This window comes from Medicago sativa, chromosome 5, assembly GCF_051527215.1.
Source record: "Medicago sativa cultivar Bolivia chromosome 5, Bolivia_mono, whole genome shotgun sequence".
Taxonomy (NCBI): domain Eukaryota; kingdom Viridiplantae; phylum Streptophyta; class Magnoliopsida; order Fabales; family Fabaceae; genus Medicago; species Medicago sativa.
In genome coordinates, this window is record NC_140753.1 from 56,799,595 (window position 1) to 56,814,990 (window position 15,396).

At 33.7% G+C, this 15,396-nt stretch overlaps 1 protein-coding gene and 1 long non-coding RNA gene across 9 annotated transcripts; one reads left to right on the forward strand and one right to left on the reverse strand.

Annotated features, from left to right (window-relative positions):
- The first annotated feature begins 557 nt into the window (after window positions 1–557).
- LOC146923336 (uncharacterized) lies at window positions 558–8,227 on the forward strand. The gene is made up of 3 exons (XR_015012896.1): window positions 558–1,908; window positions 4,238–4,372; window positions 8,016–8,227. It is a non-coding gene; the product is annotated as an uncharacterized LOC146923336 (long non-coding RNA).
- A 1,822-nt stretch (window positions 8,228–10,049) lies between these two features.
- Window positions 10,050–14,795, reverse strand: LOC146923337 (uncharacterized). 8 transcript variants are annotated; one of them, XR_015012892.1, is made up of 6 exons: window positions 13,759–14,795; window positions 12,651–12,749; window positions 11,127–11,227; window positions 10,937–11,016; window positions 10,550–10,679; window positions 10,050–10,457 (listed from the first exon to the last, which is right to left on the reverse strand). XR_015012892.1 is itself a non-coding variant. In XM_085716092.1 (6 exons), the coding sequence occupies exons 1-5, from the start codon at window positions 13,765–13,767 to the stop codon at window positions 10,595–10,597; spliced, it is 369 nt and encodes a 122-aa protein (XP_085572218.1). In that variant the 5' UTR covers window positions 13,768–14,795; the 3' UTR covers window positions 10,050–10,457; window positions 10,550–10,594. The 8 variants fall into 8 exon arrangements, 3 of the variants coding, with proteins under 3 accessions (XP_085572218.1, XP_085572217.1, XP_085572215.1); XR_015012890.1 differs by having other exon boundaries at window positions 10,550–10,832; window positions 10,937–11,011; window positions 11,127–11,326; XR_015012894.1 differs by having other exon boundaries at window positions 10,550–10,629; window positions 11,127–11,410.
- Window positions 14,796–15,396: the final 601 nt, after the last annotated feature.

A 15,396-nucleotide genomic window follows, 5' to 3' on the forward strand; every position in this document is an offset into this window, starting at 1 on the left:
TCTTAACAAATATCTTGGAGAATTTTGGTTTTCAAACATTCCTTTTTAATCCTTTTCTTTAATTTCTACACGTGACATTGCCATGTATCCTAATGTCACATGACCACTTCTTCATCCTTACCCACATATATTTCCTTATGTGTATCTCTCCTACCAGAAAACAGAAACGTATCCACCCTTTTCATAAACCACCACCGTCACTCATCTTTCCGGCCACCCACCATCATGTTCCTACCTCCATTGATGACGAAATTACTACCATTGCAACCCTCTCTTCTTCCTCTTCAATAACCACTAATTTATTATTGTCTAAATTAATTCAATGGTCCCCCAACTAATTCTCAGTTTTCATTTTGGTCTCATAACTCTTAAAATCATCATTTTGGTCCCTCAACTTTTGCTACAGTTTTCAAAAAGGTCCTTGGCCGTTAACTTTAACCTCAAATGTCTATGGTGAACCAACCTTAAGAGTGGTCCACCATAGATCATATTAATTATTTTAATTTAAACCGTTTGATCTTTTTTAAAAGGAGAACCATTAGATTACGCAGGTGTATTTTATCTTAGAGTGAGTCAACAACAACTAATTAATTTCCCATTTCTTCATCTTCTTCTTCACTATTCTTCATCATCTTCAACATCACATTCATCAATATCATCATCGTCTTCATCGATTTTTCTAGAAAAATTCAAAAATATCAACCATCATCAACAACAACAACAACAACATCACCATTGATTTCTATCAATAATAAACCCATAAAAAAAACTTCAACATTTGATTTATAATTACAATTGGTATCCTACATGTCCCAGAATCATCATTATCATCTTTGTTCTTAATCCTTCATTCATCATCAAGACCCAATTTACCTCGACACCACCATCAAGACTCATTAATTCATTGTATTGTAACAAAGCAACATGAAAATTGTGAATCAAACAAAAACAACCCAAAGACACACACTCAACAACGTTGGTGATTTCTACATGTCTGTAGTTTCACACCCAAAAACATCATTTTATTACAACTACCAAATAAATCCATCTTCTACAAAAGACCCATCACTTTATTCAAACAAAAAGCTAAAAACTTTTCACCCGATCCAGCGACCCATTTGCCGAAAACTTCAATTTCCGGTGACATTCCGGCGAAGAAATGGAGGTGGAAAGTGGCAAGTTAGGATCTGATGTAAATGATTGGAACTTTTTCTTCAATCCTTCATCATTTTCAACATTGGATTTGAACAGTGCCGGAACTCACTTCGGATCTCGCCGGAGCTGTTTTCATGTTCGGCGGAGGTGGGATTCGTGTTGTGTTGTTTCAGATTTGTGTTGTGCAGAAACAGATTTGTGTTGTGTTGTTTCTTTGGATTTGTGTTGTGTTGAGAGAAGAAGAGTGAAATAATTCCGGAAAAAATTTATGAAGAAGAGGAGTGAAGGTACAGTGCGTGAGAGATAGAGAGGAAGAGAAGAGGAATAGTGACTTCTGAAGATATGTGACGGCACAGTTACTTTTTTGACGGAAAGAACCAAATTGAATAACGGAACAATAGTTGATGGACTAAAATGATGATTTTAAAATTTATGGGACCAAAATGAAAACTGAGAATTAGTTGAGAGACCATTGAATTAATTTAGCCTTTATTATTAGATTGGTGAGAGTTTGAAATACCCCAATCACCACTTCCTCTCTCAATTTTCGGCCACCATGAGACTCCTTTTGAGAAACTAAAGTGACAATCTTCTTCCTCGTGATAACCTCTACCAAACCCCTGAATTTATTTCAAGATTGGAGAACTTTCACCGGCGGCTGCCACGCCAGAAATCGCTACAACCGTGCTGGAGCTCACAGCCGCCACGTCGGAAGATGAGTTACGTCCATTTTGAGCCCTTTGTCTTCTTTTGGTGAGTTCTATCTTCCTTCTATTCTCAAAATTATATTTTTGTAGTTATTTATATTTATTTTCGGATTTTGGTGAAAGACACTAAACAAGACATGTTGCTTTTGTTGAAATGATGGTTCTAAGCTTCCTAATAAGGCCTCAATAAATATGTTAGACTTAGTTGTTGTAAGAATCTGTTTTGGTCTCATTTTAGGTTTGAAAATCAAGGTTTATAGCTGTAGGTAATTTTGAAACTATATTCTTTTGAAATTGAGTTGAGTTGTTGCGTAGAAATGATTACGACGTTCAGATTTAGCTACAAAGTTGTCTTAGATTAAAATGAGAATAGAAGATCACTTTTCTGATGTTTAAACTTTTTATCTTGCTCATGTGATTATTTTATTATGTTTGTTTGTATAATTTTGATTAAATTTTTAAAATTTTTAATTATTAATGAAAATTATTGATATATTGATTTATAAACAAAATATTGTCAAGTTATATAACAATTATTTATGAACTCGACATATTTTAATTTGTTTGCATATAAAATAAAGAAAAAATAATGATCTTTTATTGTTTATTCTAATAGTAATTAGTAACATCATAACATAAATCTATAAATGGCATTTTATATAAAAGAAACATTGTTATGATTGCGATAAAAGAATATCTTTAAAAACTACATTTTTCGTAAAGTCTCCATCTTCTCCTTCTATTTTCCCTTCATTAATGAGAACTTTTGTTGAATTTTGAGAAACTCCTCTCGATAAAGCTACATATAATTGAGCATGATTGAAAACATGTCGTTGAAGATAGATTCCAACATTGGGAATGGTCTGCCCTTTAACATTAATTTTTGCTCACATTTGTTACTAATATTTTTTTAGAGGATTTAAAGTCCAATATTTAACATAATATTTTGCTCACGTTTGTTACTAATATTTTTTTCCAGAGGATTTAAAGTTCAATCTTTAACATTATTTTTTGCTCACGTTTGTTACTAATATTTTTTTTAGAGTATTTAAAGTTCAATCTTTAACATTATTTTTTTCTCACGTTTGTTATTAATCTTTTTTTAGAGGATTTAAAGTCCAATCTTTAACATTATTTTTTGCTCACGTTTGTTACTAATCCTTTTTTTTAGAGAATTTATAGTCCAATCTTCAACAATATTTTTGCTCACGTCTATTACTAATCTTTTTTTAGAGGATTTAAAGTCCAATCTTTAACAATATTTTTTGCTCACGTTTATTACTAATATTTTTATCAGAGGATTTAAAGTCCAATTTTTAACATTATATTTTGCTCACGTTTGTTACTAAATTTTTTTCTTCAGAGGATTTAAAGTTCAATCTTTAACAATATTTTTTGCTCACGTTTGTTACTAATTTTTTTTTAAAGGATTTATAGTCCAATCCTCATCTGCTATTATTTTTGTTTAAAAAAAATTTTAAAAAAACTCATAGACTCGTGAGAAATAAAGCAGGAAAAAACATAAACTTTGGATTATTTTTTTTTTCATAAGTGATTATTGTTCAACTTTGATTTTCTCAAATTCTGATTCATTCATATATTCAATTCATGAAGTGGACCTTAAAGATATTTCATTCAATGGTGTTTCAGAAGTATTAATCAAGTTCGTGAGCCTTGGAACTTTCTAATTTTTTAGAGGTGATGAGATGTGATTAGAGGGTACTATGATGAATTATGGGTCGATTTGAATTCATGAGAAGAGACATAAAGAATGCAAATATAATTTTTAAACTTTTTTGTGAGTTTGATCTGTTGTTAACGGTGGTAAAAGAAAGTTAACAGTGACGATTAGTGACATTGATTATTAATCCACATGTTATTTTATAATTGCCTATTTGTATTTAAAATTAAGGGTATTTTTGGATAGAAAATTCCAACCCAAAAGTGTGCTGAAAGGGGTAGTTTTCTTTATATATAGTATAGATATTAGAGGTTGGATTGTGTGGGATTGGAATTAGATTTAATTTGGATTTAAATAATTTCTATAGCATTAGTGGCAGGAGTAATATCAAGATAGTAAGTTTGTTGGTTAATGATTTTATTATTTGAATTTCGCTTACTTTAGGATTAAAAAGAGGGGAATTTGTAAATGACTTTAGTTATGAGATGAATTGAGGGTTCCACAAAATGTTTGGTTTACTTTCTATTTTAAATGATTTTGTTTTATAGTTTATAGCGACAAAAATTGGTATTTTAAATCGGTTAAGCATCACCTTATTGGTACCTTACTACAAATTAAAATATTGGTTGGATTAATTCTAATTATAGAGTATTGTTTTATTGATTGGACTGGTTGATGTTCTTTCTCTTGCTAGCCACGAAATTCTAATGCTTGGGGAGCTTGTTCTTGCGTTTTTGATTTTGGGGCAGCATGTTCGTACATTTTGGATAGAGCAACGGAGTCAACGTTCCGTAAGTTGCTGCTCAGGAGTATTCGGTAAATTATTAAGGTGGGGGCTGATTAACCATTAATGGGTATTTTGGGAATCGAACTATAGTGTGATTATGAATATTTGAATGATTGCTTGTTTGTTTGAAAAATATGAATTGCTTGATTGAGTGCTTTGTGTCTTTATCCGTTATGTGTTGTTTATGATTCATTGCTTGTTTGTTTGTTAATTGCTTGGTTTTGTAAATTGTGCCGATTGTGTTATGAGTTGATTGTCTGTACTTATTTTCACAGTTTTGGTTTGATCACAAGAACCATTAACCATGTGGTAGAAACCTTGTAACACCCATACTAGATGTATCTAGAAAGTCTAGCACGTGCGTTATCTTTAGTACTGGATACATTAAAATTTACAATAATAAAACTTCAAATGAATGTTTATACAACAACATGCGTTCGTACAAGAGATTACATCTTAAACTTTCCTAATACATAATGTATACATCCTTGAAGATCCACATCATCCGGCATCGGGTACGAACCAACACTTGTCGCAGCATCCATTCGGCTACTAGCTTGCAAACCATCCTGATATCTGAAACAAATAAGGATTGGGATGAGACATAATGTCTTAGTGAGTTCCACCTAACCCTAAGCTATAGGCAACCTCTGGGGAAAAACCTATAGTCGCCACATGTCTACAATACAACCTGACGGTTGATTATACGTGTGTGGAGTCTTGCTTCCCTAGACGGTAGTGCATACTAGACCCGTCATAGGCTTATCTTACTTGTTAAAGGCTTCTCTTCTTGTACGTGTCATGGCGGTTAAGGGGAAACTAAAACCGCAATGCCAAGATACGATCTACGCATCATGGCCTTCACTTGCTAAAGTCATGACACGACTCTAAACCGGACGATTAGGGGAACCTAAGATCGTCATCGGTATAACTCTCTTAACTTGCTTACTTTGCTTACTTAAATAAGATGTATCTAATAAACTTCCTTAGTCTTGCCACAAAAGTGACTCTTTCTAGCTTGCTAGCTCTTGACTTTCTACTTCTATATTCTTTCTAGTTCTTGACAGTCTATGCCAAGGCTCTATGACATAACACACATAAATGTATGATGAATATGCATAGTCAACTTCATTGATTATGTTAGCGTGTAACAAACAATTATCTTGGTTCAAATTTTACGGATTAGTTCCGAGTGGAGTAACCCCGGAAGATAATCCCCTACTACCGGTGAAATGCTTAGCAAGAGCGCACCGGACTCCCTTAGTGAACGTGCGGGTCCCTTACGGCTTACCTCGTTCCCCTTGGAGAACCTTTTGTACCCAACCTTGGATGGAATACAAAAGACACGGCACCTTATCTTAGTGAAATGCGGCTCCCTTGCGGCTTAACCATTCCCCTTGGGGAACCCCTTGAATCCAATTTGGATAACAAGAGACATGACACTCTTTCTTACTTTCTTATAAGCCTTAGTCTTATGCATGAGAAATAAACTTAAACATGCTATATCTTTTACCTCGGACCCTTAAATGATCCCACTGGAGGTAAGCTTAATGCTTGCTTAACTTACTTTGTGAACAGATATAAATCGTTTCACATCTTACCATACTCGTATGGCACTTAACTTCTATGCGAAGAGATTACACTTCGCGTCTTAATATTCTAGAGATTCTTACTTAACTTACTAGTTCTCAACAACTATGTCGAGGCTTTAGATTTCCCTTTTCTTAATGGTTGACTTGCTACCCGTTTCTTATCTTAACATTCTTTCATTGCCATGCTTTGCTAACTATGCCAAATACTTGTTTCTTCTCAAGAGATCTTTACTTAAAATTAGCCAATAGAATCTTGGTTTGAGGGGTTTATTTCATAAAAGGCTGCTCGGGTAACACCGGCTTAAAGGACGTCAATAAGACCTGAGACGAGCAAACAATGCCGTAAGCACTGTCTTGCTCGCGAGGCGAGCAGCATTACTCGCCGTGGCGAGTTGCATTGCTCGCGAGGCGAGCTAGGGGCGAGCAGTACCCCTGGTTCGATTGTCTTGCTCGCCATCGCGAGCTCACTTGCTCGCGAGGCGAGCTGTGACAGTCCAGCCCTGCATAAAAGGTGTTCTTGACCCAAAAGCCTCAAAACCAAATATCTTTATGCATAGTATGATTCTAGAGGTCATAGGAAACTTGTAAAACATTTGAATTGAAAGCATTGGCAAGTATATCAAGCATAACATAAAAAGGGGTGCTTACACACTATATGCAAACCCGAAAAAATTCATTTCTTATCTTACAAGTCAATAACATAAACTCAAGGTGGGAAAGCTATCTAAGGAACGCACCTAACATGATTCACACATGATTCCCAAGCTTCAAGCATCATCTTCACTTCACATGACCAAACCTTAACTTTTTGCCCCTTTTTGCTTTCTTTGTTCAAACCAAACCAATCTTGTTGTTTTCTTGCAATCCATAACATCTTGATTTTTGCTTGATCATCTTTACTCCAACCCAAAACTTTCTAACCAAAACCCTAGTCTCAAAGGAATCTCTATGTGAGGAAATAGAGATATCAATCCAAAGCTTCTTGTTGTTCTTGAGAGAGGAGGAGAAGGAAACTATGATGTTTGATCCATGGGGGAGAAGATTTGATAACATGGTATGGTAGGGAGAGAAGAGAGGGAACCGATGGAGAAGAGGGAAAGAAGAGAAAAGCCTTGCCAACATCTTAGGAGAGAGAATGGAGAAGAGGAAATGAGATATTTTTGGTCCTCCACCAAATAAATATCTTCCTCTCGTGCAATTACCAAACTGCCCTTTACTTAAGCGTGTTATATACGCCTCTGATACATAACCCGTAATAAGCTGATATTACGTAATGAATATTCTCCATTAAACTTCTTACAAAATAAGTTCTCTGGGACGATCGACTGATACAGTTTTGATACTGACAGGTGGGATATTACAAACCTTATTTATGTTATGTAGTTAGGCTATATGTATAGCCGATAAACATGGGTCGTCTAAGTCCTTTAGGACTTGCTTGTTATGTGCATTTTTTTCCGGGCTTTGATCCGGAAGGTTAGAATGAGTTAAAGGTCGATATCTATTATCCTCTCGCTTTGAGTCGAGATGTTTTGAAACGAGGATTATTCCTTTTATTATTAAAAATTGTATTCTTTTAAAAATTGATATTTGTACTACTCAGGAACTTATGTTTCCTTGTTAGGGCCATGGGGGGTTAGATATGAGTGGGGCATATACCGATGGCTCAGTGATTAGCTACATTGATCGCCAGTAATCCCACTAGCCAACATATCTACCCTAACACTCCATTGAACTAATTCAAGATCAATGCAGAGCACTCTAATGAGAATTCTGAGGAGTACCATGATGGTTACTGCCGTTTGAGATTTCGTTAATTATGAGTTGCGTGACTTGATTGCCATATAGACAAACTTTGACAACATTAGTCTCCATGGAGGAGTGTTAGGATTAAGGTCATCATGCATTGAGTCAACTATTTTTATAAAATCTATTATTACTTATTTTTGGTAATGACTTTATTGGGTAAGTATATGTAAATAAATATTGTTGTGTGCATTCCCATATCTACCCGTATAACTTGATGCGTAATCTGACCCCTCTATTCTTTTTCTTATGTTCTTCCTCTTTCTTTTTTTATTTTATGTTAGTAGCTGCCTATGAAGATTGGAGAGCTGATGTCGAGACCGTGTCGGCTTATAGCGGCAATTTTAAAGGCTAGGTTATTTATCGTTTGTCTAAGTTGATTGAGTACTTGTAGTCCCTTGTTAATTCGTATTTGTTTATTCGTATTTGTATATATATTCAGGACTTTGTTTCTATTTGGATTTGAAAACTGTGTATGTTTCATTGAGTAATACCTCCCTTGCCATTTGTAGATCTTTTGCAAATTAAAAGAATAAAATTTACTTGAGGATTATTTATTTTGTACATAATGAGTAGCAGATCTCAAAAGCATGAAATCCTCATATTCTCCTCTGGCAATTGTTCGTAAGTCCAGTGTGGTGATCATATAAGTCTCTATTATGAAGAATTAAAATTGTTATCAAGTACAACTTTGACTTCATACAAAAGCTGAAGTTTTTTAAAATAGGTCATGCCGAAATTTTATTATAAAAAAAAGGATTTTATTTAAATAATTTAAGTTTATTAAAAGAGGTGTTACATTTATTACGGCAAACAAACGCAAAATGGATTCTGATTTTTCTTAAATCTCTAAGATATAATCCCTAAATGGCATGGGTGAAGTTGACATTGAATAAATAGAACAATCATGCACAAGACAAGTTGTCTATTAAAATAAATATTAATAAGTGGGACAAGTTGTACCTGATAATTTTTTTAAAATAATTATAAAACAAGGAATAAGTTGTCGCTAATATAAATTTTAAAATAGTTATTATACATGGGAAGAGTTTTTATTTTTATTTTTATTTTATAAAATACGTGGGAAGAGTTGTTGTTGGTAAAAATCCAACAATAATTATGGGACCAGTTATCGCTAATATAAAATTTTAAACAAACATTACACATGGGAGAAATTTCTCACGGTAAAACTTTAAAAATAATTATTAGACATGGGAGAACTGATACAAATTTTAAAATAATTATTAAATAGTTAAGCATATGATAAGTTGTAGATAATAAAGAAATTAAGAAATTATTATACATGGGACATGTTGTTCCTGATAAAAATTTGAAAATATACTTTTAAACCCGGGACAAGTTGTCGTTGATTCAAATTTTGAAATAATTATTATACACTACAAGATTTGTCATTGTTAAAAATTCAAAAATAATTATTAAACACATAACAAATTGTTATTAATACAATGTTTAAATTAAATATTATACACGGGACAAAGTTGTAATTGATAAAAATTTAAAAATAATTATAAAACATGAGATAAGATGTCACTTATATAAATTTTAAAATAATTATTATACACGGAAAGAGTTGTCGTTGGTAAAAATTCAACAATAATTACTGTACACGGGACATGTTATCGTTAATATGACATTTAAAACAAATATAATATACGGGACAAGTTGTTCATTATTAAAACTAGACTTTCGACCCGTGCGATGCACGGGTCCTATCAACTGTAATAGAGTCCAATAATATTATATATTCTCATTAAATAGGTCATAGAAAAAATTGTATTACCATTAACCATTAAACATAGTACGATAACCATTCAAATTTTTTGGGAATGAGTTGTTGAAATCATTTGTTATCATAAATTACAATATATTTATCTATATACCACATTTGAAGTTAGAACACCATCTTGATCGATTATCAATACCTTCGACCCGTATAAATATTTGTTTACGTACTTGAATGAAACTAAAAGCAACAGATAGGAACTAAATGGAATTTAAATTGACTTATTCACGTTGCATATCTAATTTTTTGAGAAATTATGATATCTTCATGATTAACAGAATGAGTATGCTTGTAATAACATATCAATCCATTAAGTAAACTATAAAAAATACTAAACCATACGTTCAGTAGAGACCTTTTTTTAATTTGGGAGGTTATAATTGATAATGTGAAAGGCACAATCTTTTCCTTGTTAATGAATGAGTAAGATTTTGATAAATGCTAGAAGGGTCTAAAGATAGATGTCTATCTGGAAACAATAAACAATCAGATAGATACAACACATTCAACACATTAATTTGAGCTTGCCAAATGCCAATAATTAAATCACATTGACGGTAGAAGAACTATCTTATATTAACAAAAAGAGCACATTACGAAATAAGTATGCATTAGCAAAAAAAAAAAAAAAACCTACAACTTGTACAAAGATGTATAAAAATGCCACACAACATTTAGGCCTGCTCAAAAGAGTACAAACTCTTGCCTTATTATGCTGATGCAAATGCTGCCTGTCAGACATGTATCTGCTAAACCATCATGAAGTGCAAGAATTTACTAAGGAAAATAGTGCAACAAATAAGTATTTTAATTCTACAAAGTTAATAGACGGCTTTTGCTGAAAATGGTTGCCATGCATCTTCTTTGCATTGCAGCTTGTGTTAGAAATCACTTAATACCCACCACATCATCAAATACATTCAAACTGCAAGGAGTTAAAACATTGGAACATATTAAATCCACATAAAAAACATGTATTTTGCACTGTCAATTGACTAAAAATCCCTGTATTCTCACCTTAAATGAGGGGTGGATAAGACCAAGACTACGACAAATGCATAATCAAGTATATAAGAGATTTTGTACAAATGAGTTTCCTACAAATGCAACAAAGAAGTATATAAGATGTACTTTACATATGAGTTTCCTGCAAATACAACAAAGTATAAATTAGATTCATCAATAAACTTGGCAATTGAGAGGAAAAAAAATACAAAGTTAGACTCATCATAACATAGTCCAGCAACCAACATATTTAAATATCAGTGAATGATGAAATAGCAATGTATGTTGAGATGTACTTCACCCTCATAAAAGAAAAGATTAAGTAATTAAATGATGGTGTAAAAGAAAAAGTAAATAATTTCAAAAATGAAAATACAATATAAATTAGAAAGGACTTACATGTGATGTGATCCATGAACCTCTTGTTTTCTTGTTAATAAACATAGGCTTCTGAAAAAATTAAATTGCAGCCACCTGTACTGAAAAACCAGCAGGAGATCATTACAAACAGGCAGCTAAAACCAACAATGAAAATCAATAATCTGAACCAAAACATTTTCACACCAAAGCAAAGAGCAGAAAATAAAACCTATATGTTGCAGCTGGACCACATGGAGATGGATCAAAACCCAAGGGCAGAAGAAACACCGCTGCGTAGCAGCTGCGGTATCGAAAGTCGAAACACTTCTTCTGCACAACAACAGTCCACATGCTGAAAATAAGCTCCAAGCTATGCAGAAAATCACTTCGAACTTGCTCCAAATTACGCACAAAATTAACTTGAACCAGCTTCAAATTATGCAGAAAAAACAACCAAGAAAAAAATCCGATCCAGTAAAAGTTTGAACTTCTGTAGGCATCTCAACATAGAAGCTGCGATATGAGTGAATATGTTAAACTAATCACCAGTTTGCAGCCACTTTACTTTGCAAACTGATCTATATCAATGGTAGACATTTGTTTATTTATTTCAGTCTTTAATAACATGAACTCATTTCATTCCTTAACCCCGACTGAATTAATTGACACACATTCTTCTTCCAAACAACAATATCCACAGTGCATAGATTTTGAAAAACTCACAAACTAAGAATTTGAAAAAGGGTAGGAAATTGCAAGTGCTTCATCAAACAAAACCTTCTTAATAGCTCTCTAATCCTATCGTCTTAATCTATTCATCTATTCATAGCTCTCTATCGTCTTAAACAAAACATATTCATGTAATAGGTTGACATTGGCCTAACGATACTACTTCTTGAACTTTTTCAACCAATAATTAGATTTCTTTTTTTTAATCAGCAAATATTATTAACAGCGAGAGTGTGCAAGATGCACTGCTAAAGCTTGCGGGCACGAAAAGGAAATTACAAAAGGAACCGATATACCGGAAAACCCCAAAGCCAAACCACTATAATCCGCCCAAAAAACATAATAAAAAGCCTGCTGACAGCAAACAGACCGCATGGAGGAAGCAAAAAACAGAAACAGCACCGTAAATTGCAGAAACATAAACAGCAGAAGCCACAACTGAACACAATTGAGGGTGAAATATACAACTGGCAGCACCAAAAAACAGAAACAGCAGACACCACATACCCCAGCCTCAACATGAAGTCGCAAAAAAATTCCCCTTTACCGCAAAAGCCACTCTTTTGGGTTCCACCACCATTCATAAAACAAAAAAGCCGGCGAACTCAATATCCTCCACTAACTCCTAGACTGGATTATAAGAAGCAAAATATATTGGATTGTATAATAGTAAGTACTCTAAATTGCGGCATTCTTGAATCTCGACCAAAAATCACTCCTTTATTTTGTACCAATATGATTAATGAGAACTCTATTCAACTACATTATTGTTATCAAACAACGAACAATAAACAGAAAAAACAAACAATAAACAGAAAAAACACTAAATTGCGGCTTTATTAAACGATATTAGATTGTTGAAAAAACAAATTGATAATTATGTCTGATTGATACATGAACAACATATAACTCTCACAGCCAGCAATGTTTATATATAACACATCCTTAATATGATATGAAGTAAAAATAGGTTTCAAGAAAATACAATTTGGGTGTTTTACACATTATTACTTATAAGTCATACCAGATTCATTGTCAGTTGACAATTCACCGTTTTGGTCGCAGTCCATATCCATGTCTTGATTATCATCGATATACTGGCAGGTGTTGTCAGCTCCATCGACTGATTAACACAAACAGATATGTTTAGTACAAATCACAACTCCATTTAAAGAACCTAACTATTGAACAGATGCAAGGTGTTGTCGCGATTTCGGCTGTAACGGACGATGCGATACAAATAACGGTCTTCGCGGTGTGAATTAATCAAAACGTTTCACAAAACGTATTAAAACTATTTATATTATCATATAATGTATAATAACTTAGATTAATACTTTTTTCCATAATTATAACATAATAAATATACAATCAAAATTCAAAGTTCTAACATCAAAGTCCCAATTTTTTCTCTAAAATTTCATCTAATATTTGTTACCTAAATACTCAAATTAAGTGGTTGAATTAAGAGTGTCAATTTAAAATTACCTTGAACTTAGATAAGAGATGAATGCACACTTTTTTTGTTTGAGTTTAATAAATAAATATATGAATAAACAAATAAACCATCTAAAAGTAATTATTATTATTAATTTATTATTATTGAATGAAGAGTGTGTGTATTGGTAAGTTAGTCTATGTTTAATTCATACTAATACTGTGTTGTGTTGTATGTTTCTGAGGCCATATGTTTTTAAGCCCAATACAATACCTGGCCCAGTTTGTAAGTGATAGATTAACCCTAACCTTATTCCCTTCCTCATACACCGCCGCTGTTTCTCATTCTCTTTCTCTCAATATTGTTCTTCTCCATTCTATTTGTCTCTCCATGTCTAATTTTTCCTTTTCATCTCACTCTCTCTTTTTCCATAACCAACTTCACCGTCTACGTGATTCAAAAGCTAACCAAAAAAAAGCTATAAGTTCAAGTCTGTAACAGAGTCAGTAACGGCGTTTCGCGGCCGTAACGGCGTTCCGTAACGGCCGTAACGGCGATTTTGCTGTGATTTTTGTTCTCAACGTGAAAAGGTCCAAAAACGGTCACGGTGGCTGCCGATACCGATTTGTAACGGCCGCAATCCCGGTACCGGTCCGTTTTTTGAAACCTATGCAAATGAGTTGTGCAGACGTACAATACTCATTATCCGGAACCTCTTCCTCCTCCAAGTTTTCGGTGCACGCTAGTTATCTTCGCTAACTCTTGAAATCCTGGCACACTTCAAAACGTACCTACCTGGTCCAATAGGGGCGAGACTTAGTTGGGAAGATGCAGTCATGTCTTGGACTCGATCAACACAAATGAAACAAAGCATTATTTAGTTTGTGGCTTAGGTTATAATGCTTTAAAACATAAACATACACCAAAAAAGTTTTTAGGCACATTTAACAATGAGCAGGGAAAGCATGCTTGAAAGAAAATGTCAGTTGGCTTACATTGAGAACTTCTACTATTATCATTGATCTGTACAAAATCTCAAATGCACAGTTGTTATTCCTTTATTCAAGTGCACTCGGTATTCCAAAGTCAAATAAAATATTAAATGCAAATAATATCAGGTTGCCTTATGTCTGCATTCTAAACAATTGCCAAAGGACCTTATCAGTAACAACAAATATTAAAAAGGTATCGATTGGCCTAGTGGAAAGACATTTTCCTCCAAACAAAAGTCTAGTGGAAACATGCTAGGTGTCTTAGTATATAGAATGTATACAATGAGATATCTCAGTTGAGGTTTTATAAAGGAGTTGATGCTTGTAGATCTGTCCACTTATGATCTTTGTACACATTTAAAACACAACAAACAAAATTAAGGCATTCGATTTGCAACAATGAATATAAGAGAAAATAGCAAATTAGATAGAAATGCAATTCAAAAACAGGACGAAGATCAAAACTGAATTCTGAAACTTGTCTAGAACTATAGAATTATAAGACACTACGATTCTAATATCAATACTGTTGTGAATTCGAACTCAAAATCACACCAATACAAACTATGATGTGTGGAGCAAAGGAAAGTAGTAACCAATTTCAAAGTAAACACAAGCAATAACAATAATAACAGCACCTAGATCTAATCTAGGAATCAAAGTGAAAAGCACAAAACCACAAGCAAAAGATAAAGGGAGAAGAGAAACAAAACACACCAAGAAATGTTCACCCAGTTCGGTCCAACTTGACCTACTCTGGGGGAGAGATTGATCTCTCCAATCCACTATCAATGAGTTCTTACAAAGAGATACAAATGGGTTACAAGAAATTAGCTTAAGCAAGCTCACAAAGAACAACCCTAATTTCTACCCATTTTCCCAATCTCACAAATGAACAAGACACTCAATGATTTTCACTCACCCAAGGTGTTTACAATGTTTTCCCAACCCAAGAGAACTCTAATCAAAGACCCTCAACCCTAAAGTTACCTCCTTTGATTTCCCAAGTTTTCCTCTCTTGAAGTTCTCTCTTCTCACCTCTCAAAAATGAGCTGAAACACTTAAATAGTCCTCTGCAACCGTCAAAATCGTGTCACGTTTTGCCAAATCGTGTCACGTTTCTTCACTTTCTCAAAAACTCATTTTTGAGTCACTAAACAACATTCTCCACCTTGACTCTAAAATGATGATGATGCCACTTTAACCATCAGCCACCATTACCCTTTTCTTTTCCCTTGCATCCAACTACACCAAGTAGCTCCACAAGGCTACACCAAGCCCTCTTCAACCACGGAACGTCTCCTGCTTCCTTGAAGATCACCTTGCATCCAATCACCCTT